Source organism: Procambarus clarkii, chromosome 91 (genome assembly GCF_040958095.1).
Source record: "Procambarus clarkii isolate CNS0578487 chromosome 91, FALCON_Pclarkii_2.0, whole genome shotgun sequence".
NCBI lineage: Eukaryota > Metazoa > Arthropoda > Malacostraca > Decapoda > Cambaridae > Procambarus > Procambarus clarkii.
In genome coordinates, this window is record NC_091240.1 from 9,917,761 (window position 1) to 9,944,451 (window position 26,691).

The window sequence follows — 26,691 nt, forward strand, 5'->3', positions numbered from 1 at the left end:
TATTATTTTTTACATTTACTGTATTGTGTGTAAATCACGAAAAAATTAACACGTGATGCATTATGTATATTTTTACTAGGTTTATTTTTAATTTTTAATTTGTTTACCTATGTACACACAACATTTGGCTCGCTGTTAATCCGTATCGCTGGTGGGTGTGAGCATGCAGGTTCTTCTCTTGATTTACCACTACGTATAAAATCCCACTTCCTAACCTAGCCAGAAACATACGAACCCAAGCAACCCACTTCACCTATCACTCCGAGGCATAGAAAACGTGAATATTTGTGAGCCGTTACTTTTCATAGAAAGTTTCATTTGAAACGTTGGTTTACCATAACGTACAAAACGCGACCTGTTATTTGAGAGGACGGGTTGCCTATGCTTGAGAGGGAGAGCAGGGGGGGGGGGGGGGAGAAGGAGGGAGGAGAGGCAATGGAGAGGAACTGAAGGAGACGAGAGGGGAGGGGGTCGATGGCCCGTTGACATCACCAACAATCTACCTTCTGTGTTGACCTCCATCCTGCCCCCCTCTCAGTTTATGTTGGTAGGTGAAATGTATTTGTGAAGGGGAGAGCGACATAACCAAATATACGCGCGTGCACACGCGGCCCAGTGGACACGGGGGGGAGGGGGGTCGAAGCCCCAAGGTAGTGGGTGTGATTCCCAACTCAGGCAGGAAAAAAAATTGATGTGCCTGTTCACCTAGCAATAAAATAGGTACCTGGAAGTTAGACAACTGCTACGGCTGCATCTACGGCTTGTAGGGGTTGAGCTTTGTCTCTCTGGTCCCGTCTCTCAACTGTCAATCAACGGGAGAACAGATTCTCGAGCCTATTGGGCTCTATCAAATCTACATTAGAAATTGTGTATGGAGTCTGATTTCACCACATCATTGCCTAATGTATGCCATTTGTTAACTACTCTACCACTGAAAAAATCTTTCTAATGTCTCTGTGGCTCATTTGAGTACCAAGTTTCCACCTGTGTCCCCTTGTTCGTGTTCTACCCATTCTAAATAGTTTGTCTTTGTCCACCCTGTCAATTCCCCTGAGAATTTTGTAGGTGGTCATCATGTCTCCCCTTACTCTTCTGTCTTTCAGGGACTTGAGATTTGGCTCCCGTAGCCTTTCCTCGTAGCTCAAATCTCTCAGTTCTTGGTCTAGTCTGGTGGCATACCTCTGACTCTTCTGTCTTGTGTTTAACTTTGTATGGACTCCAGGCTGGAGCTACATACCCTAAGATTGGTCTGACATAAGTGGTATACAAGGTCCTGAACGATTCCTTACACAAGTTTCTAAAGGCAGTTCTTATGTTGGCTAATCTAGCATATGCTGCTAATGACATCCTTTTGATGTGGGCCTCTGGGGACAGGTTCCGTGTGTTATCAATCCCGAGATTTTTCTCTATTTGACTCTTACAGGATTTCACCTCCCAGATGATATTCAGCCTCCTGCTCCCTTCTAATTTCATTACTTTACACTTTCCTGAGTTAAACTTTAGTAGCGATTTTGAAAATGAATGAGGAAAATAGGTCGGGAGTCACAACCCAAGGGTGGAAAAGCGGGGTCCATGAACTAACAGCTCGATCCTGAAGGCACAAATAATAAATACACACACGACATTCGTGATTCTGTAATTTTAGTATGCAGCAGTTGTATGGTTACCTTACCTTGCGATGATTTCGAGGCTCAACGTCTCCGCGGCTTGTCCTCGACCAGGCCTCCTCGTTGCTGAACTGGTCAACCAGGCTGTTGGACGCAGCTGCTCGCAGCCTGACGGCCAAAGACACGATGCCAAATGGTTTCCAGACCTAACAAACAACAGCTATGAAGACAGCCTTGAGAGTTAAATATACAAAGATAGTAGATAGATATGATCACCACATATAAAATTATGGTAGGAAGTTTTTAAACATGTAACTTCACGAAGATGTTTTTATAATAACAGAAAAAACTCAAGCAAGGAAAAAAAGGTGACGAAAGCAAGGAAAACAAAGGTGACGAAAGCAAGGAAAACAAAGGTGACAAATATTGTGAACGGTTGGACCAATGAAAGTGAACAAATAGATGGTACAGGCCAAACCTGTCAGAAGTGTCAGAGCGACATGACAAAGTGTACTGGGAAGACGGGACAATCGATCGTTCGATTTTGTCCAAAGGGTTTGGAGAAGTTGAGGGGACGGGGGGGGGGGGGGATTGGAAGAAGGATGAGGAGTTGAAATTCTTGAAGAGGATGTGGGACACCACGAGCGAAGTTTTCATCCTGTAATTACGTTCAGGTAATTACACTTAGGTAAGTACACAGGTTCAGTGTGAGGAAAAGATCTTAGAATAGACATAACACTATCTATCTCTGGACTCACACACCAACTGAATTATCAGCAGTATATGCGCATCAGGCTTGGATACCCATGTGCATGAGAAATAGGCTTACAGGTTCCGGAAGATGAGAAGAAATGTCAGCACTGTGGAGAAATGCCCGACAGACCACTGGAACATTATCTAATACTGTACACAATTACAAATCTATTAATTAAGATTTCAACTTAGATTCAACGGAGCAAAATTTGTTAAACACACGGGACAAAATCTTACTGAAGCGACCATACGAGTCATAAATACTCATACTCCGCCCAAGTAAAACAGAAACAAGCAACACTTGGTGGGCCAGCCAGAGGCTTAGGGGCTCGTGCAGGAATATCCCTGCAAAAAAAGCAGTATAAGCTAAGTTGGTCAACATCAGGACCGCCTACAGGAAACTAGGCCGGCCTTGGGGAGTAGAAGTACTCTCGAAAACCTTTCTAGGTAAGATCCAGGTAAGCTGAATGTGATGAAAATGCTTTATACTCTACAAAATAAGTCCAGCCAGTGGTGGAGTATGCAGCACTCGTGTGGAGCCCAAACCTCACAAAGCACTATACACGATGATTAAGTATGTACAGAAATTGAAATTGAAATAAGTTTATTGAGGTAAAATACACACAAAGGGATGAGGTAGCTCAAGCTATTCTCACCCCGTTCAGTACATCGTGTTAATACATACATAGACACACATCACAAACAATAAACATATTACCAAACATTCTGAGAGATAAACATATACATTTCCTTCTTTACACAAGTAAGTATGTACAGAGGTCCGCTTAAAGACTAGTTGCAGAAATGAAGGGATTGAGCTATGGGGAGAGACTGAGGAAGTTAATACTAATGATACTGTAAGGTAAAATAAAGGGACATGATCCGGACGTATTAAATACTCATGAATATTGCTCCTTCAATCCAGTTTAATGTCTATGGTTATACACTATTATTATCATACCACAACTTCATCACCATGCCCATCCTCACCAATACGTTGCCCACAAACTATTACCCCCAACCCGTACATCAACACCCCCACCAATTCATCCCTCATGACCACACCAATCCTAACCATCCCTCCTCACAACGAACCATTACCACCACAACACCCAAGTGCTCACCTTCACCACTCCCCCCCCCCTACTCCCAACCGACAACACCCCACCTACACTGACCCACTATCTCAATCAGTGACCTTACTGTAACGGCCCAACAAAAGGTCAGTGAGCAGTCAGGTGAGTGTTCAGAACCTGGGTATCTAAGTGTAGCATCTCAAGAGCCTGTTTTGCAGCTTCCAGAAGGGTGAATGTGCTCGCAGCGTTGAGCACCTTAACGGCATCCAGTGTCAAACCCTTCACCACATGCACTTGATACCTGCCTGCCTGATACACTACCACTACACCAACAATCAATCGCCAGAGGTATTCCTCTCCAAGTCTGCGGAAATATTTATTCCGTATAACCTCCCGCCCTGGAGAAAGTAATTCCCTCAATCAGCCATCCCATGCCCGAATACAAAATCTAAACGGGTGCGCACTTACCGTGGAGCGCCTTCAGGTACGCTTTACCAGCCGTGATGAGATTCCTGGCCGCCGGGTTGAACTTGTCCAGCAGGTTCTGTGGGAAACGAAGGTGGTTAGTTGTGAGAACAGTGGTGGGGGTTTGGTGGCAGATACATGAACACAAACACAAGTACACAGACATGAACACAAACAAGACCTCAGACTGTAAACTACAAAAATGTCTGTGAGGAACTCAAGAAAAGCAACGAAGTCTTCATACTGAGCCGGACCAGATGGTGATGAGACAGTACCTGGGGAGAAACTGTATAATACTCATTAACCAAAGAGGAGGTACAGAAACAGCTATAAGCAGTGAAACTGAGAAATGACCAGACAATCTCAACACGGGCTCTAAATAAAAATAAACGTAAATATTCAGGATGTGTCATTTGCCATGATCTCCAATCATTGGAGTTTTCTGAGATTCCAAAACGCTAGTAAGTGCCCAACACAATCCTAATATCAAAATAAGGACATAAGCAGGAAGCATTCAGTTAAATATATACTGACCTGAGGTAGTGACATGTATACCTAGAATGGACGGAGATTGCACCTATTCAAAAGCAAGCACAGATTTAGTGAGGGAAATTATGCCTGACTAATCTTCTTGAATTATATGACAATGCAGATCATACATGAAAGAGAGGAAGACTGTTTTCCTCGACTACCAAACAGCGTTGTGCACCAGTTTGGGTTTAATTCCCTTAACCCAGCCTTTATCAAAGAACTGCACAAGAGGCTACTACAAACAGAAGATTGCCAAAATATTTATGTTTTTCTACAGGGACTAATGATATATTGGTTCACCATAACACTCAGTATAAAATCATGTTTCCCAATAAATAATACAATTACAGAGTCAGAAAACATAGAGAATAACAGGAGCATTAGCCATACAAAATTATACACAAAACATATTCTAAACAAATTATGTTAACTATAATAAATATAACTTACACTACAGAAATTATGTTGTGATACCTAAAACATAACAATATAAATCAATGATGCAAACAATATCTATAAATATAATTGTGGATAAATACTGTTATATCAACAACAATTAAATATGAACAAAATGCAGCCAATGATATCTAAAACAGTGCTTTAACAACAAATAATGTAAATTATGACTAAAACACAACATTATGAACAACTAATGCTGCCATATCTAACAATGCACCGTGAACAAATGATATTAAGGAATATACCCATTAATAGGGATTCATGAACAAAATACATGTAAAAAAAAAACACGAACAAATAACTTTACACACGCAACAACAATACTGACAAACACATTATGATATTATACACAAAAGAAAAACTCACCAAATGTATAACAACGTCACCTGTAGCTTTTAAACAGTTCAAGGCTATACTCTCAATTAGAAATCACATCATACCCGCGAAATTATACATTGACAATAACATAATATACATAATTTAACACAGATGGCTAAATATCTCGACGATCCAGTAGAATTTTTTTCATATATCGACTCCAGGGTCACTATACGTCAACGGTGTCTGTGTCACTCAACTGTCAATCTGAGTAGCAAAAAACTAGTCTTTCAAGCACCTTACAAGAAGAAGAGTTCGCTGACACAACGAGGAAATCCTTCGTTAACGACAGTTTGGGTTTAATTCCCTTAACATTTCGTTAACGACAGATTGGGTTTAGTTACCTTAACCCTTCGTTAGCAACAGTTTACCCTTCAATTCCTCGAATCCTTCGTTAGTGCCACAAAGCCCTCTGATGGTGAAGTTGTCGCTTGTTAGTACAACAGAGGCCTGCCGTCTCGAGTACCCTTATAACCCCTGAACCTCACTACCAAAACCAACAAGATAAAGATACAGAATTCAAAACAAAGCACACCGCTTCGCTGCGAACCTGTCCCGGGCAGACAGAGTGAGAACCGACCAACTTCCCGGAGCCCTCAAAATTATGCCAATGAACGTCAGACTCAGTTGCCAAGCAAGAAAACAGCTGTACCGTATGCAGCAGCTCTATGTTCCAGACCGAGAAAATTCAGATGTAGCCATCAACACAGCCAGTAACTATGATATTTAGCCTGAATTTCCACACAAAACCAGAAGAATCACTCTAGCAAAAAGTGATAAGGTTCATACACGACGATACATTTCCGAAACCACAAATTCTGAGCAGATTGCTAAAAGACCCAGACGAGTGGGTATTTCCGGACCCTATCTTTACATAATAAAAAATATAAAATAAACGAATACAGCTCAACAAAACAAAATCTTTGCTGTAGCTGCAAGCAGTACGGTTAGCCTAATGTTCTTGAGGATAGCCTCCTCTAGCCAGTGTCTTTGGCTCAATATTACCCAGACACCAGCTTAGACACCCACAACTAACCAGCCTAGCCAGCGTACTGACATACCCATAACACACACACACACCCACAACACACACCGAACATATGACCCTCATGCCAACCCATAGTGGACAGGCCACCGAACTTTCGATCCTCCTCACTCCCAAACCCCCATCCTCTTCCAGAATTTCTATTCCTCATCCTTCTTCCTTACCACCACCTTCTTCAAACCCTTTGGACACCGAACTTCGGACTTCAGGCCCGCCATAGCCCTAAGCACTCAAGTACCTGTCTACTATACTGTTGTACTCCCCTAGATGTACTTACCTAATTGTACTCGCTGTTGTGTTCACCTAAATATACTGACCTAGTTGCAATAACTCCCGACTCTCAATTTTATTTATAACTTCTCTTTAAACGGCATTTCTTAATTGGTATCGAGTTAACTTATACTATTCCCGCTTATAGTCTACTCATTTACTCGTTACTCTGATTCTCTGACATTAATGAAATGTTCCCTTACGTACCTATGGCTCCTCCGGGTATCTCAGCATCCGTCCATAATCCCTCGTTCCATTGTTTCCCTTTCTAAACAATCCATCTTTATCTCATCTGCTGCCAGCATCCTTAAGAATCAGAAACTACTTTTATGACCATGACTGCATCCTGGAGCGGTCTACACAGTCCTCCTCAGTACTGACATCTCTCAATAGTTTTGTGTCATCCGTGAAATCGACATGTATGATTCTACATTCATAGGTTAGACTGTTTGAATATATGCGAAACATCAGAGGCTCAATTACTATTCCTTATGGAACCCCACTTGCTACTACTCTACATCAGTTTGAATTTAACCTTTGTGCTGTCACTCTCCTAGTTACAACCTGTACTCCAGCTTACGCAATAACCTCATATGGGCTTGGGGTGGGGGGAGGTACCTCAATTCAATAATGGCAATATTTACCTGCGCCAATTTGCTATGATTGGTTGTGATGAAGGTTAAAAGAACACGTGATCATGTTCTCTCTCTCTCTCTCTCTCTCTCTCTCTCTCTCTCTCTCTCTCTCTCTCTCTCTCTCTCTCTCTCTCTCTCTCTCTCTCTCTCTTCCACTCACTCACTCACTCACTCACTCACTCACTCACTCACTCTCTCTCTCTCTCTCTCTCTCTCTCTCTCTCTCTCTCTCTCTCTCTCTCTCTCTCCCTCACAGACACACACACACACAACTAGACAAACTGAAGGAATGGTCCAACAAATGGCTACTAAAGTTCAACCCAAGTAAATGCAAAGTGATGAAACTAGGCGGAGGAAATAGGAGGCCAGAATACAGAATGGGAGATGAAGTCCTTCACGAAACGGACAGAGAGAAAGATCTAGGAGTTGATATCACGCCAATCCTGTCTCCTGAAGCCCATATCAAAAGAATAACATCGGCGGCATATGCGAGGCTGGCTAACATCAGAACTGCCTTCAGAAACCTGTGCAAGGTAATCCTTCAGAATCTTGTACACCACATACGTAAGACCAATCCTGAAGTATGCAGCCCCAGCATGGAGCCCATACCTTGTCAAGCACAAGACGAAGCTGGAAAAGGTCAGAGGTATGCAACAAGGCCTGTCCCAGAACTAAGAGGCACGAATTATGAGGAAAGGCTGCGTGAACTGCACATCATGTCGCTGGAAGATAGAAGAGGTCGGGGAGATATGATCACCACATACAAAATTCTCAGGGGAAATGACAGGGTGGACAAGGATGGATTATTTAACACGGGTGGTACACGCACAAGGGGACACAGGTGGAAGCAGAGTACCCAAACGAGCCACAGAGACATTAGAAAGAACTTTTTCAGTGTCAGAGTAGTTAGTAAATGGAATGCATTAAGCAGTAATGTGGTGGAGGCTGACTCCATGCACAGTTTCAAATGAAGATATGATAAAGCTCGAGAAACTCAGGTCTCTGTACTCCAGTAGATTGACGGTTGAGAGGCGGGACCAAAGAGCGAATGCTCAACCCCCGAAAGCACAACTAGATGAGTATACACACACACACACACACACTACACTTCCTACATACAGGTGATGTCAGAGCCAGATTGGGTCGTGAGATGAAAGAGCTTTTTTATTTGTGTGAGTGAGCTTGGGGTATTTGTAGGTGATTTTTTGCTAGCTGGATCGTGCGTGTGTAGCCTATCAGCCCAAAATGTGAAGTATATTTGTTCTCCCTTTTCAGAGTAGGAAATGGGAATGGTGGGAGGTGGGTAGGGGGGAGGGGAAGACGAGGAAGAGAAAATGAAGAAAGGTAGTCGGTAGAACACTGATAATAGAAGGAAAAGATGCATGCTGAAACAGAAAAATATATATGCTATATGTATACATATATATATATATATATATATATAACTGAAAACTCACACCCCAGAAGTGACTCGAACCCATACTCCCAGAAGCAACGCAACTGGTATGTACAAGACGCCTTAATCCACTTGACCATCACGACCGGACATAATGAGGTGATAGCCGAGGCTATTTGAACCACCCCACCGCCGGCACTTGGATAGTTATCTTGGGCATAGCATTTTACCAAATCACCTCATTCTTTGGGGCACACGTGAGGAACACAAATGCGAACAAGCCTGAATGGTCCCCAGGACAATATGCAACTGAAAACTCACACCCCAGAAGTGACTCGAACCCATACTCCCAGAAGCAACGCAACTGGTATGTACAAGACGCCTTAATCCACTTGACCATCACGACCGGACATAATGAGGTGATAGCCGAGGCTATTTGAACCACCCCACCGCCGGCACTCGGATAGTTATCTTGGGCATAGCATTTTACCAAATCACCTCATTCTTTGGGGCACACGTGAGGAACACAAATGCGAACAAGCCTGAATGGTCCCCAGGACAATATGCAACTGAAAACTCACACCCCAGAAGTGACTCGAACCCATACTCCCAGAAGCAACGCAACTGGTATGTACAAGACGCCTTAATCCACTTGACCATCACGACCGGACATAATGAGGTGATAGCCGAGGCTATTTGAACCACCCCACCGCCGGCACTCGGATAGTTATCTTGGGCATAGCATTTTACCAAATCACCTCATTCTTTGGGGCACACGTGAGGAACACAAATGCGAACAAGCCTGAATGGTCCCCAGGACAATATGCAACTGAAAACTCACACCCCAGAAGTGACTCGAACCCATACTCCCAGAAGCAACGCAACTGGTATGTACAAGACGCCTTAATCCACTTGACCATCACGACCGGACATAATGAGGTGATAGCCGAGGCTATTTGAACCACCCCACCGCCGGCACTCGGATAGTTATCTTGGGCATAGCATTTTACCAAATCACCTCATTCTTTGGGGCACACGTGAGGAACACAAATGCGAACAAGCCTGAATGGTCCCCAGGACAATATGCAACTGAAAACTCACACCCCAGAAGTGACTCGAACCCATACTCCCAGAAGCAACGCAACTGGTATGTACAAGACGCCTTAATCCACTTGACCATCACGACCGGACATAATGAGGTGATAGCCGAGGCTATTTGAACCACCCCACCGCCGGCACTCGGATAGTTATCTTGGGCATAGCATTTTACCAAATCACCTCATTCTTTGGGGCACACGTGAGGAACACAAATGCGAACAAGCCTGAATGGTCCCCAGGACAATATGCAACTGAAAACTCACACCCCAGAAGTGACTCGAACCCATACTCCCAGAAGCAACGCAACTGGTATGTACAAGACGCCTTAATCCACTTGACCATCACGACCGGACATAATGAGGTGATAGCCGAGGCTATTTGAACCACCCCACCGCCGGCACTCGGATAGTTATCTTGGGCATAGCATTTTACCAAATCACCTCATTCTTTGGGGCACACGTGAGGAACACAAATGCGAACAAGCCTGAATGGTCCCCAGGACAATATGCAACTGAAAACTCACACCCCAGAAGTGACTCGAACCCATACTCCCAGAAGCAACGCAACTGGTATGTACAAGACGCCTTAATCCACTTGACCATCACGACCGGACATAATGAGATTAGTGGATTAAGGCGTCTTGTACATACCAGTTGCGTTGCTTCTGGGAGTATGGGTTCGAGTCACTTCTGGGGTGTGAGTTTTCAGTTGCATATTGTCCTGGGGACCATTCAGGCTTGTTCGCATTTGTGTTCCTCACGTGTGCCCCAAAGAATGAGGTGATTTGGTAAAATGCTATGCCCAAGATAACTATCCGAGTGCCGGCGGTGGGGTGGTTCAAATAGCCTCGGCTATCACCTCATTATGTCCGGTCGTGATGGTCAAGTGGATTAAGGCGTCTTGTACATACCAGTTGCGTTGCTTCTGGGAGTATGGGTTCGAGTCACTTCTGGGGTGTGAGTTTTCAGTTGCATATTGTCCTGGGGACCATTCAGGCTTGTTCGCATTTGTGTTCCTCACGTGTGCCCCAAAGAATGAGGTGATTTGGTAAAATGCTATGCCCAAGATAACTATCCGAGTGCCGGCGGTGGGGTGGTTCAAATAGCCTCGGCTATCACCTCATTATGTCCGGTCGTGATGGTCAAGTGGATTAAGGCGTCTTGTACATACCAGTTGCGTTGCTTCTGGGAGTATGGGTTCGAGTCACTTCTGGGGTGTGAGTTTTCAGTTGCATATTGTCCTGGGGACCATTCAGGCTTGTTCGCATTTGTGTTCCTCACGTGTGCCCCAAAGAATGAGGTGATTTGGTAAAATGCTATGCCCAAGATAACTATCCGAGTGCCGGCGGTGGGGTGGTTCAAATAGCCTCGGCTATCACCTCATTATGTCCGGTCGTGATGGTCAAGTGGATTAAGGCGTCTTGTACATACCAGTTGCGTTGCTTCTGGGAGTATGGGTTCGAGTCACTTCTGGGGTGTGAGTTTTCAGTTGCATATTGTCCTGGGGACCATTCAGGCTTGTTCGCATTTGTGTTCCTCACGTGTGCCCCAAAGAATGAGGTGATTTGGTAAAATGCTATGCCCAAGATAACTATCCGAGTGCCGGCGGTGGGGTGGTTCAAATAGCCTCGGCTATCACCTCATTATGTCCGGTCGTGATGGTCAAGTGGATTAAGGCGTCTTGTACATACCAGTTGCGTTGCTTCTGGGAGTATGGGTTCGAGTCACTTCTGGGGTGTGAGTTTTCAGTTGCATATTGTCCTGGGGACCATTCAGGCTTGTTCGCATTTGTGTTCCTCACGTGTGCCCCAAAGAATGAGGTGATTTGGTAAAATGCTATGCCCAAGATAACTATCCGAGTGCCGGCGGTGGGGTGGTTCAAATAGCCTCGGCTATCACCTCATTATGTCCGGTCGTGATGGTCAAGTGGATTAAGGCGTCTTGTACATACCAGTTGCGTTGCTTCTGGGAGTATGGGTTCGAGTCACTTCTGGGGTGTGAGTTTTCAGTTGCATATTGTCCTGGGGACCATTCAGGCTTGTTCGCATTTGTGTTCCTCACGTGTGCCCCAAAGAATGAGGTGATTTGGTAAAATGCTATGCCCAAGATAACTATCCGAGTGCCGGCGGTGGGGTGGTTCAAATAGCCTCGGCTATCACCTCATTATGTCCGGTCGTGATGGTCAAGTGGATTAAGGCGTCTTGTACATACCAGTTGCGTTGCTTCTGGGAGTATGGGTTCGAGTCACTTCTGGGGTGTGAGTTTTCAGTTGCATATTGTCCTGGGGACCATTCAGGCTTGTTCGCATTTGTGTTCCTCACGTGTGCCCCAAAGAATGAGGTGATTTGGTAAAATGCTATGCCCAAGATAACTATCCGAGTGCCGGCGGTGGGGTGGTTCAAATAGCCTCGGCTATCACCTCATTATGTCCGGTCGTGATGGTCAAGTGGATTAAGGCGTCTTGTACATACCAGTTGCGTTGCTTCTGGGAGTATGGGTTCGAGTCACTTCTGGGGTGTGAGTTTTCAGTTGCATATTGTCCTGGGGACCATTCAGGCTTGTTCGCATATATATATATATATATATATATATATATATATATATATATATATATATATATATATATATATATATATATATATATATATATATATGTGACAATGTCAGACCACGGAGGAAAAATGAAACAGGAATTTCCTTAAGTACTTTCGTATATTAAATACATCTTCAGAAGGTCAATACGAAAGTACTTAAGGAAATTCCTGTTTCATTTTTCCTCCGTGGTCTGACATTGTCACATTCTTAATCACGTGTTTATTTTCGTGATATACACACATATATATATATATATATATATATGTGTGTGTGTGTGTGTGTGTGTGTGTGTGTGTGTGTGTGTGTGTGTGTGTGTGTGTGTGTGTGTGTGTGTGTGTGTGTGTGTGTGTGTGTATATGAATAAGTATATGTACGATATGTACGTATCTATTCCTGTTTCAGGAATAGATACGCGGATCTTCCTTAAGAGCTTAAGAGCAGCTGTACAGTATGTTTGTTTTAATGAAATTCATGTACTTATAGTAGTATATGAATGAGTAGGCGTAGTATATGTATATGTAAGGGGTAGTACAGTATATGTGTAGGGGTTGTGTATATGTAGGGTTATTAAATGCAGGCTACATATGCACATATATGTATGTATGTGTGTGAACGTCTGAACGAATATATATTTACACTAATATATGAAACAGAGTTTAGAATCCTCAAGTAAGTCCTTTTAAGCTTTCTTTGAGATTATGGCTTAAAGTTTCAGATGAAACACATTACCGCGCCCGAAGCTGCTGCTGTCTTCCAGCGCTTTAAGCTTTACGGCTAATGTGAAACACCACAATGATCCTTCAATTTATACACAATCTGTCTTCACACTAAATGCACATCAGTTTTCATGCTATCAACCAAATCGTCAAAACTCTGCTGCTTTCTTGAAATTAAAAAAGAGCCGTAAAATTTACATTACCTCAGACTGGCCTGGAAGGGTTAGATAAGCTGCCTAGGTTCAAATGCTCCTGGTTAGGTTAAACCATTTCAAACTTGACGCTATCAAATCGTGTGAACGGACTGCAATCCATGTAACTGTATTGAAACACATCATCCAAAGACACACATAAACAGCCCACAACATTGTGGAGGGCCACTCTCACTCCAGCAGCAACCGTCAGGCGAAGGATGGATATGTTCCAGTTCCTCTACCAGTACCACCTGCGGGGGTACAGGAGCTGCTAGGCGAGTACCAAGGAGAGTGAAAAAGAGAGAGTGAATGAAATCTGGCGGCCGAGAAAGCGATGTGGATATCTGTGGGTCTAGGATGAGTCTGGGGGCAGGTCTGCGTGTGGTGTGCCTTTAGGCTGGACGGGGCAAGGTGCTGTCTCTAAATTTCTAACTTCCCAGCTTTTTCCAACAGCTTATCTACCGGAAACAGTTTTTTCTTAAGACTGTTTTGCCGCAAATTTTAGAACTCGCTTAACATAACCAAGCTGAACGGTATATTGTGTAAAGAAATCGAATAAGAGCTAAGGTCGCAACACACGTGGTCGCTTCATCTATCTCCTGTTATGGCTCAGTCCGCCCTCCGGACTCCTCACAAGATGTAGGAGGAGAAAGTTTGCCGTAGTAAAACTCATGACATCATTACTGCCTTAGGTTCTCTAAACGAGTGAACGCAAATCTAAAGTCTAAAGTCGAAGAAAGTTTGTTTTAAGATCGCTACCAGGCCACGGCATAAGATCAGGCCACTTGCTACAGGTACATTCTGCAAGACCAGGATACCCGCTACAGGGGTCACTCTACAAGACCGGGCCAATCACAACAGGGCCACTCTAGATGCTCAGCGCACTTGCTACCTGACCACGCTACACCACATTGAGACTAGGGACCAAGCCAGAAACGCTCGCTACAGGAGGTCACATTACAAGGGTGTGATGCTACACACTACAAAATGACGCTATTCTCCGTATGCTACCAAACCCTATGCATACTTTATGCTAAGGGTTATATTATTCAAATTTAAATTTTATTCATAAATGTTTTTACATTTATAGCTGGGTTAGTTTACACAAATTTACAGTAAATTACTTGCCAATACACTCTAAGGGCTAATAATTGACACATACGCTACAGCACCACGATACATTGTTGAAAAAAATCAAGCTATAAAACGACTCTACAGAAGGAGCATAATACACGCTACAATACTTCACTACGAGAATACGGTACCTGCTACACTACAACACTACAGGCACACGATACCTGCTACACTACAACACTACAGGCACACGATACCTGCTACACTACAACACTACAGGAACAAGGTACCTGCTACACTACAACACTACAACACTACAGGAACAAGGTACCTACTACACGACAGCACTACAGGCACACGATACCTGCTACACTACAACACTACAGGAACAAGGTACCTGCTACACTACAATACTACAACACTACAGGAACAAGGTACCTGCTACACTACAACACTACAGGAACAAGGTACCTGCTACACTACAACACTACAGGAACAAGGTACCTACTACACGACAGCACTACAGGAACAAGGTACCTGCTACGCTACAGCACTACAACACTACAGGAACAAGGTACCTACTACACTACAGCACTACAACACTACAGGAACAAGGTACCTGCTACACTACAACACCACAGGAACATGTTACGCCATGGTACACTATAAGCTACACGCTACTAAAGAACGCTACAGGGGGGCGCCCTGCAGTGTAGACACACACCAGGACACCACAGCACAGTGACCCACAACAGTGATTTGCATATCAAGCCCCTTCCTAATGCCTCACAAACGAAACAACGACAGTCTGGTCTGATGGGTTAGGCTTTGGGAAAGTTGAGTTTGGGGAAACTAGGCTCGGGATGTAAAGTTTGGGGATATTGGATAGGGGATGAAAATAGGGTTTGGAAAAATAGGGGGGTAGAGGAAATGTGAATTAGTGAAGTAGGAAAACTGAGAGGTGGGAGAGAAGGACTGGAAGGTTGACGAAACAGAAGAGTTGGGAAAGAGTAGATGGAAGAGGTAGGTGTTGAGAAAGAGGGGGATATTGGGGAAGTGTGGGGTGGAGACGTGGAAGAGTGGGAAGATGGGGTTTGGGATATGAGGGGTTAGGGTTATTTATGATTGGAAAAGTTGTGGATTGGGCAAGACAAAATTAGGGCAATATACATGTACATGAATACACCTACACTCATGTAGGTGTACTTTTATACATGAGTAGAAGAATACACCTACATGAGTGCCAGTATACATTTACATGAGCGTCAGTATACACGTACATGAGTGCCATTATACACGACACGTACATGAAGTGTCAGCATGCACGTATACACATACACCTTGCACTTGACACGGTTCAGCCTTGAGCATGTCGCCCTTGAACTATCCCTTAGAAAGTTGAGTATCGTATCATTTTCATACTGGTGAGGCAATGTTAGAGTAATATAATGATTCCCTAAACCTATTATATTTCACACCATTTTCCCTTTTTTCGTGTTTATAGTTCAGATTTTTTACGATCATTTTTATATGTGTAATATGTATAGGTTTGAACAGTAAGCCAGAACTTTATGCGTGAATAATATTATGTAGCAATCAAATCAAATCAAATATAATCAGATATAAATCCAATATAAATTATAAAAATTTATTGCTGCATAATTAATGCTATAAAATCAAATAAGCTCTTGTTGGCATTCTGTTTAAAACAACAAGCGCAAAACAAAAAAGCGACGCAAAGCATTAAAATCTGCTATCTGGTACTATTTTATCACAAAAAATAATAGCTTTCATATGACATGCAAATGAGCATGCTAACGCAAGCACACACTGGCGTACACTGAACAACACGCGCACTTTGCATATTATAAACTTTAATTTATTTATGTCATGATAACCTGTAAAAGTCACAATTATTTAAATCATACCAAAAGTGTAAAACGTATTCTAAGTAGATAGACTTAAATTAACACAAAAGCACTTTTAGAACACAATTTATATAAAATAATTATCATTAATTGATGACCAAACCACAACTCAGAAGATTGAGAAGCGACGATGTTTTGGTCCATTCTGGACCATTATCAAGTCGTGTCGATAATGGTCTTGATAATGGTTCAAGACGGACTAAAACGTCGTCGTTTCTCCATCTTTTGAGTGGTGGTTTGGTCGTCATTTTATCAGCCACGTTATTGTGACTCATCGTCTGCATTATCATTAATTGCCGGAAATTATAAATTTATCTCCAGCAGACTCGCTTCCGTCTTACAACACGAGTTAAAAAAAACTCGTTCAGAATTATACGTAGATCGCAGAATTGGAACACAGTGAGTCACAAAGTTCATCAGACTTTATTACAAGAAAAAGTAGCATCATTTCGAGGCCAGTAGCTTCCCATGTCCCAAGGATCTTCATGCAATTCCAAAGAATTTATCATGCATAAAATAGATATAAACACATGTTTTTCGTTTATGTACTCTGGTAATTAAATTCGTAACTCTATTAGGCATTAAAGAGTACATGAAGATTTAGCAACATAGTAGTGCTGTTATGATTTTACCAGTCAATTGGTTTTGAAACTTAATACAATACTAATGCATTACGCAATGGTAAATACTCTTAAAACCCTGATTATTGTATCAAAATATACCATGCAGCACCAGCATAATATATATCTATAAACCATAAACAGATATGTAGCCAATTTCACAGAATCAATATATACACGTCTAATTCAGCCAAAACCGCATGCACTTAAAACTGCAGTGGAATTTGTTATGATTTCCTGCATGTTATTGACAAACTTTGCTGAGGAGGTGACCAGCCAAGGGCGCGTGTGCAAGGCTGGTGGTGATGCAAGCATTACCTTTTCCCTCCCTCCATACCCCCTGCTATCCACACCACATCTATCACTGTTAATTATTTGTTATAATTACCAAGCGCATACAGTATACGGCAAGGTACGTTAGGTTGTGTTTACCAACCATAGCTATAAATGTCATGGAAGCTGTGTGCAGTACTACTACCTATAAACACTAGTGAGTGATAAGCCCTTTCAACCCCGTTTCTAACGTTAGTCCTCACTTCCATGAACTCTGACAAAAATCGGACGTAGATCAGCGTTTGCGGTGCTTATAATGATACTACCGATGCGTCAGCATTTAATTAAGCAACCTTATGAATAAACAATATTAATTTTATAAAACATTTTCATAAGACATCCATTACACGGTGGCAAACTTCCGTGGCTCCTTCAGAGAAGATGAGAATTCGACTCGCCACTCGCGAGCACCTCCGAGCTCGCCAGGATCCTCAGACAGTGGGATAAAACACGCACCTACACGGCATTTCCTGTAATCAAAGGCCCAACTTACCAATTTATCTCACTACGGAGTGCCGCTGGAGACGTTTTATAGCCAAGAATTAAAATGTATGAGGTAGCCTCGCAAAACACAAAGAATTTCCGCTGGCTCGGTTTTGTTTTGATTCTGCAGCAAAACTGTGTTCGCTTTCGTGATTACACATTACGACACCCTTAAACAAAATTTAGTGCCGCTTAATTTCCTTACTGCCATGCACCAAACTGGCAAGAATACATTTCACGATATGAAAGTACTATTAATTCCATATCAATATCCTAACACCGTTCCCAAGCCCTGTAAACCCAATATGCCGGGTGCAACACATGTTATACGAACACCAATTATGCTAAAGCCTATCCTCGGAAAAGCGACAATATATGACAAATATCCTCATGTGGATACGAGGATAGTGTTGGCCGATGGCTTGTAAACAAGCCGTGTGACGCAGACGGCCATGTATAACCCACCGGGGCGGTTCTACCCTAACAAGGTCAGATCGTTTCTCGAGTTGTATCAACAGACCCAGACACAACGAGGGTGGTAAGTGGTGGGGGTGATATAGGTGGGGGAGATGATGATTTGGGTAGCAAGAATGGAGGTAAGGGTGGGTAGATGTTGATAAGGAAGGAGAGAAGGGTATGGGGTAAGGATGGAGAGAAGGGTATGGGGTAAGGATGGAGAGAAGGGTATGGGGAAAGGATGGAGAGAAGGGTATGGGGTAAGGATGGAGAGAAGGGTATGGGGAAAGGATGGAGAGAAGGGTATGGGGAAAGGATGGAGAGAAGGGTATGGAGAAAGGATGGAGAGAAGGGTATGGGGTAAGGATGGAGAGAAGGGTATGGGGAAAGGATGGAGAGAAGGGTATGGGGAAAGGATGGAGAGAAGGGTATGGGGTAAGGATGGAGAGAAGGGTATGTGATAAGGATGGAGAGAAGGGTATGGGGTAAGGATGGAGAGAAGGGTATGGGGTAAGGATGGAGAGAAGGGTATGGGGTAAGGATGGAGAGAAGGGTATGGGGTAAGAATGAGAAAATGTAGGTAAAGATGGGATGATGTAGGTAAGAGTGGAGAAATATAGGTAAGGGTTAGGGATATGAAGGTCATATGAGGGTTAGGGTTATGAAGGGAGACAAAAGGTGTGGAAGATTTAGTTTATGTACGGAATATGGAAGTTTGGGTGGAGGAGAAGGATGTAAGGGCGAGATGGAGAAATGAGTTGGAGTGTTGAAAGAAAGGGTAGGGAAGTGGAGGAAATGATGGGAGAGTTGGAGTTAATGGCGGGAGATATGAAAGTAATGGTGCGGGAGATGGAGGTAATGGTAGAGAAATGGAGGTAAGGGTGGGAAGATGGAGGTAAAAGTGGGAAGATGGCGTTAAGGAATAGAGTAGGAATAAAGTCGCAGAATGAAAGCCAATGTAAATATAGAGTAAATAATGACACAATTATTTAAGATAACTTGAATAGACCAGAAGAAAGTGGCTTGTGAATGCAATGCTTGGTATTCGATAAGTACTGTGGGTTAGTTGGTCAGTTATGACGCAATTCAATTTCTTTCTTTATTATGCACCCCATACCCATCCCGTGGGCGGTGGTGTAAAGGATTACAGAGGCACATAATCGGTTCAGGAACTGAACCCTCTAGTTTGTTTAGCTAAGCAAATAACAATCTTTTGACGCTAGTTACAAAACTATTAATGTTATATATACATGTACACATACTCATGCATACATGTACATATACATACGTATACATATATACATACACATACATATTTAATCACCCACACAAATACACACAACAATAATCTTTTGTCACAAGTGATTCAACAAGAGGCTCACAACAGTCACTATACAAGGCACTTCACATCTATGGTAAGTCGCACAGTTACTAGTCTTGCTGCACATCCACCCAACTGGGCGGCAGCTTTACAGTCATGTGCATGCCTTACTTACAGTAAGCAAATGTTGGATACTTCGCTAAGATTTCGGGCAGCACATCATTATGAATGAAGTACTTACACATTTCTTGGACACTACTGATGGTGTTATCTCTAAATTCCGCGATTTTTTCACGTTCCATTATATAATGATGCAAAGTATGTATGCGAATAGTTCTGCTGACAGAGTTTACACTTAGTCAAATCTACATCAGCAGATATTACAAATTCCCAGAGGTACTTATAGCCGAGCCTAAGCCTAGCAGTGGTAACATCTATAAGTCTGCTAACATTATTGGACGACCCATAGAGTTATGACGCAGGCATGACATTTTTTCTTTTATTGAAAAACATAAAAAAATATGTGCATACAATAAAGCAAGGACATATCCTTGTTGGGTGGTGTGGCTGTGGGGCGAGGAGGCTGAACAAGTTCTTTGATTGGAATTGATATCATAGGCTTCATCTTGTTTCTTTGTTCATATATAGCTGCCGAGTCTTATTTGTTGCTCGAGTTGATTATTTGTGCTTCACCATTTGTTGTGTTTTTGTTTTTAAGTTGTTTGTAGGCTCCTTGCTACTTTTTACATGTTCTACTGCTTTGGCGTAGATATTTAGTTAATTAATTTTATATTCTTTAATTCTTAACGTTTTTTCTTATTCCGGTCCTTTAAGGTCGTTGGGGGTCTTCGAGTAAGTTCTCACCATCACTAGCGTGGATGTCCGAAGTTCGATATCCAAAGGGTTTGGAAGGATGCATTTTTTGTGTGGATAGGAAGACAGGAGGGTTACTCGGTAGACAGAATATTGATGTTCTTGCGAGACAGGATCAAGTATAACATTTGAGGTTTACGGCTCATACTTGGTGATATGGAAAGTTGGTTTACTGAGAATTATATAAAATATATATAAAATGTAGAATTTTCCCTTGTAAATTGATGTACATATGATCTTTATATTGCATATTATTTAATAAAGAAAAAAAGGTTGGAGGGGGGAGAGGGATGAGGAGATGAAATTCTTGAAGAGGATTTGGATGGTGAAGAAGGAGGAGGCTTGAAAGTTCGGTGGCCTGTCCTCCATGGGTTATTATTATTTTTAACATCTTTATTGACAAAAATTTATTGACAATTTTGCTGCTATTGACAGTCCTCCATGGGTTGGCACCAAGTACATATCTCGGAGTGGAGCTTGTCGTTACTGAGTTCTTCTTCCGTGGCAAGAGGCTTGTGGTGAAGAGGTTGGAATCATGCTGGTAGGTGTAGGTGAGGTGCTGAGTCTGGCTAGCGGTGATGAGATAGCAATACCATCGAGTCGGCGCCGCTATATGGCTCAGTAAGGCTGAGTAAGCATATTTAGTAAGAATTGATGAGTAAGCTTTACCATAATTAGTTACACAACACTGTAGTAACTAAGAAGACGACGTTGCAGGGCTTCCTTCTAACTTTTCTTTGAAACGTTTATAAGATTTCTTTATTCCGTAACCTTACTCGTTCTTCTAATGACTATATTGGCATATAATAGTTTAAAGAATTCCTGTAAATTCTTAGCTATAAACTAAACTTTCAGTAATATATATATATATATATATATATATATATATATATATATATATATATATATATATATATATATATATATATATATATATATATATATATATATATATATAACATAGATGAAAATATTTTTGAAAACATAATCCTCAAGAGACCAACATCCGGTAAATAATATTCACAAAATACTTAACCTGATAAAAAATATAGACACCTAATATATCAATATATTGTATGTAAATGACATTTTGCAATATCTCAATACCAAATGAAAGTTAGCTATACTACATCAACAAATGAATCCTAGCAATACCAGACCTGAAAATGAAACCTAACAATTTCTCACTAGTAAATAATGTCTTGCAGTACCATACCAGAAAATGAACTCCAATAATACCAAATCAGCAAATGTAACCTTGCAATACTTCCCAAGAAAGAGAAGCCTAGCAATATATCAGTGACAAATGAAGTCAAAGAATATATCACTAGTAAATGAAGCCTAGCAATTTATCAACTGCAACTGAAACCTAGCAATATCTCGACAGCCAAGAGATTTTATCAATACCTCACCAGAAATTGAAACCTAGTAAAGCCTCACAAGCAAAGGAACCTTCTAATAATTTACCACAATTAAACTTTGCGATTCCTCCCTAGCAAATTAACCTAATAATACAAATAAAATATACTGGAAAAATTATTTGTTATTAGTGAAGACGATGATGTCAATTTTTGCCACACATAATTAGAAATAGTCTCATGGAAGTCACAACTAAGACATTTCTAAATAACCAAAACCACTGCATGATTATAATCTCTACTGAAAAATGTGCAATAAATTTTCAAAATTCTCAAGAATAAAGTCACAAGAATTAGCAGGTTTACCAGACTATGATTGACTAAGCTACCAATGCTAGAAAGATTGCAGCGTCAACCTCAAGGCGCCTTCACTCCTAACTTATAACATCCACAATAAGTTTCTTCCCTAAGCCAGACAAGCCTGTCTCCAAACTCCAAACATATCGTTAGTTGAAACAATAAGTAGTTGCAAACAAGTCTAGAAATAGAAAACTTGCATAATATCTTGAAGAACAAACATCTTGTAGAACCATCAATAATCAAAACTCAAACAGTGCACATCGCCAAAAGTTAACATTGAGTTCATAATTATTGGCTGCCTCACAAACCGGCCCAAATTATGGGACTGGAGAAAATCCAGAACATGAATTACAAATCAGACACTATAAAATCATCACCTTCCATTCACCTAAGCTCTAGGAGACTAACCGTGGACCCCACGCGTGTAAGGCCGAAGCTCTATCGACGGGGCTATTATAATGGGTCATTACCTATTATATCACAATCCTTACTCAAGACTTCCTGTGTGTGCTCATCTTGCCTTCTTCCAACCCTTCCCTGCTTACCGGCTCAATCGTCACGAAGTGTGTAGATGGCATCCGTCTTGAAGCCTAGCGTTGGCACTTATTTAGCGTTTAAATTTTTTTCGTATAAAATCACGCCAAAAATTTATAAAATCACAAAAACTGAAAATATTCAACAACCTAAATACAAATACATTGATTTAGTCAATGAAGGATGAAATGTAAAACTATGAACTAAAAATTAACTAAAGATAATTTCAAATTGTTATGGAGAACGACGATTGGACAAGATCTTGAATCAAGTCTTAAATGTAGCCAATCAGAAGCGCTTTCTTCCAAGATCACTACACCGGCCGAGTTCAAAAGACTAGATGACAGATTTTTTTAAATTCAACATTACTTTCGGGAAATCGGTATAACAATGTCTAGCATAAACACAGATTTCTTAAACATGGCAATGATGTTTTATGTAACTTTTACATTTTCTTATATTTTTAAGATTTTCAAAGTTGTGTTAGCCGCTTTGTTATTGTACATACTATGAATGTTTAGATTCTGCAGAGAATCAATTTGTGAACTCATTAGAGGATGTTATATACTATGTCTATACACAATATTATTTAATAACGTTCATATACGTTCAGTTCATATACGAGGTTGTCCATATTATAACATCAAGCCTGACAGACAGCAAAATACACATGCCACCGTTAAATAAAGACTGCGAACGAAGAACCTGAGCTTAGAGCAATATAATTAAGTAAACTGCTAATTACTGCAAATCCAGACAATCAAATTAACACGATAAACTGTTATACTTACAAAATTGTAAGTGATGAGGGGTACGAATACGAGAACTAATTACCATAAAGAATAATAACACAATCCTAGGATACGAACTTGTCAGATTGCTACGCTGTGTGAATGTTACGTCTGTGGGTTTGACTCGTTACAGGAGGGCAAGATGTAGATGTATTGGCATTAGAAACTAATAAAATATGGAAGTAGCTGTAAATTTATACAACAGGTATCTCCCACAAAACTGTCAGACATGTTCAATAGTTTTTATTTTGCGTGTTCATGATTTAGTCAAACTCTTTTATTTACAACTGTGGCTCCAAAAGGAGCCTGGATGGTAAAAATATTGAGTTTCATTCATGTGGTTTACTTTCTGGCAGAGTATCTGGCGAAGGCCTTGGTGCCTTCCGATGCTGCGTGGAGCTTAAGTTCTCCGACGCACAAGAGACGAGCAGCTGCCTCAATATCTCGGCAGATGATGGTGGATCTCTTGCTTAATGCCGCTAGATGGGCAGCTTCTTGTCCCAGTCGATGAAATATGTCATCCACGAAAGAATCCATAACTTCCATTGCCTTCACAGATATTCCATGTGTTGGTACAACAATCTTCAGCACTTTGAAGATGAAGCTCTTGAAGTTCTTCTTCCTCTTACGTCGCCGTTTCCTTCCATCCTGTTCAGAGACTTCTACCACGAAGGGCTTGCTTTTCTTCGATAGCATTATGCACCTGACGTTCGCGTAGACTGCCGCAAAAATTACGCTGCGCAGCTCTTTTATTTCCTCGGCGGGCCCATGCTGCGGGCGCTGATTGGCTGAATTGATAGCGGCGGGCTGCCAATGGAGGAACTTAAACAAAATAAACTATTTCTCTTCGTCACTTCCATCTTGATGCTTGACCAATCAAAGGATTTTGTTCAAAATTCAAATCTAGTATCAAATAAGTCCTTATTAAAAAGCAAAGGTGATCCCCCACTAGCCTTTATTAATTGAGTTTTGGCCTTATATCTCATTCCTTATTCAGTTTTCCTGAATTACCCATACCACTTTCCTCCTCTTTCCCCGCTTACCAGTTCTGTCTTCATTCAAACAAAAACAGCTGATAAACATTAAATAAGTATGTCACTTTTTCATCACGTGTTAATATTCGTGATTTACACACACACACACACACACACACACACACACACACACACACACACACACACACACACACACACACACACACACACACACACACACACACATACACACACACACACACACACACACACACACACACACACACACACACACACACATATATATATATATATATATATATATATATATATATATATATATATATATAACAATGATATGGCTGCATATATACAGTAATACTAATTTGTTGGTACAGGAGAATGGCAGCACAGTTTGAGGGATGCAAGCAAGAGTTGACAGTTTAGGTGCATCACCAGCTCGTCCTCTGATAATTAATAACCGAATTGAGTCATCACACAGTAACTGATTTTGATGCATCGTGCAAATTGTGAATACAGTGCCAAGTTTCCAGTTTCCATATCACTAAATACAAATTAGCTTGGAATTTCTCGAAGAATAAGTTTGGACATTAATCAATTTAAGTAAATTTTCTCCTAAACTAAAACAGTGTTGAAGTATAAGGACCAACTTCTAACTACACAATTTTAATTTCACGTTATTGAGATCCCACACATAAGATAAACTGCCGAATATATGTGTAGCCTAATCCTAATCTACAACTAACACTTATCACAATATACGGTCAATTAATTTCTCACGAAATATATTATGGAGAGCTTCAACGATTCTTCTGCCGATAGTATATTTGACAAACTTGCGATAACATATTAACAATGGAGGATAAGTTTGACTTTTGAAAAGCAACGGATTTCGTAATTCAAAATTTGAAATATATATATTCTTTTTCTCCCCGGAAATTGAGGCGCTCCAATCTTGTTGTAGTATTGTAGTAGTAGTTCGTCCTGTTGTAGTATTGTAGCAGTAGTTCGTCTTGTTGTAGTAGCTCGTCTTGTTGTAGTATTGTAGCAGTAGTTCTTGTTGTAGTATTGTATCAGTAGTTCGTCTTGCTGTAGTATTGTAGTAGTAGTATGTCTTGTTGTAGTATTGTAGTAGTAGTTCGTCTTGTTGTAGTATTGTAGTAGTAGTTCGTCTTGTTGTAGTATTGTAGTAGTAGTATGTCTTGTTGTAGTATTGTAGTAGTAGTTCGTCTTGTTGTAGTATTGTAGTAGTAGTTCGTCTTGTTGTAGTATTGTAGTAGTAGTTCGTCTTGTTGTAGTTTTATAGTCGTACGTCTTGTAGTATTGTAGCAATAGTACGTTTTGTTGTAGTATTGCAGTAGTAGTTCGTCTTGTAGTATTGTAGCAGTAGTACGTTTTGTTGTAGTATTGTAGCAGTAGTACGTTTTGTTGTAGTATTGTAGTAGTAGTACCTATTGTTGTGGTATTGTAGCAGTAGTATGTCTTGTTGTAGTATTGTAGCAGTAGTATGTCTTGTTGTAGTATTGTAGTAGTAGTTCGTCTTGTTGTAGTATTGTAGCAGTAGTAGTACCTATTGTTGTAGTATTGTAGCAGTAGTAGTACCTATTGTTGTGGTATTGTAGTAGTAGTATGTCTTGTTGTAGTATTGTAGCAGCAATACGTCTTGTTGTAGTATTGTAGCAGTAGTACGTCTTGTTGCAATATTCTAGCAGCAGTACCTCTTGTTGTAGAATTGTAGTAGTAGTAGTACGTCTTGTTGTAGTATTGTAGTAGTAGTACGTCTTGTTGTAGTATTGTAGTAGTAGTAATAGTACGTCTTGTTGTAGTATTGTAGTAGTAGTAATAGTACGTCTTGTAGTATTGTAGTAGTACCTATTGTTGTGGTATTGTAGCAGTAGTGCGTCTTGTTGTAGTATGGTAGTACGTTGAAGCTACTGTATATTTGTAGTACAATGCTCCTCATATATATTGTTAGTATAATGTTACTGTACATTTATAGTATAATGCTAATGCATATTTGTAGTATAATGTTACTGTATATTTGTAGTGTACAGTGCTACTGTATATCTATAGTGATACTGTATATTTGTAATAAATACAAATTTGTAAATATTTACATGGTTTTTATCAACAATTGATTTTTCCCACTGCTGTAACTGGATAGATTCACGTTCTCTACACTACGAAAATATTATTATCCACACTTATAATTTTCCTACCTTCATTTCAGATTTCAAATTAATCGCAATAATAATGACTTAAATTAAACATATAACATGTTATAAATACATTTGTATTTCATTTTGGAGTTTACCTTGTCTATAAATAATTCTTTAATATGTGTGTGC

General features: G+C 40.9%; 1 protein-coding gene across 2 annotated transcripts in view; it reads right to left on the reverse strand.

The window, feature by feature from the left end:
* IRSp53 (Insulin receptor substrate 53 kDa) overlaps nt 1–26,691 on the reverse strand; it is a 176,973-nt gene that overhangs the window by 95,373 nt on the left and 54,909 nt on the right. For both annotated transcript variants that reach the window (XM_069318735.1, XM_069318733.1), the window contains exon 2: nt 3,905–3,980. In XM_069318735.1, coding sequence (XP_069174836.1) covers nt 3,905–3,980 — 76 coding nt within the window. The remainder of the gene's footprint in view (nt 1–3,904; nt 3,981–26,691) is intronic.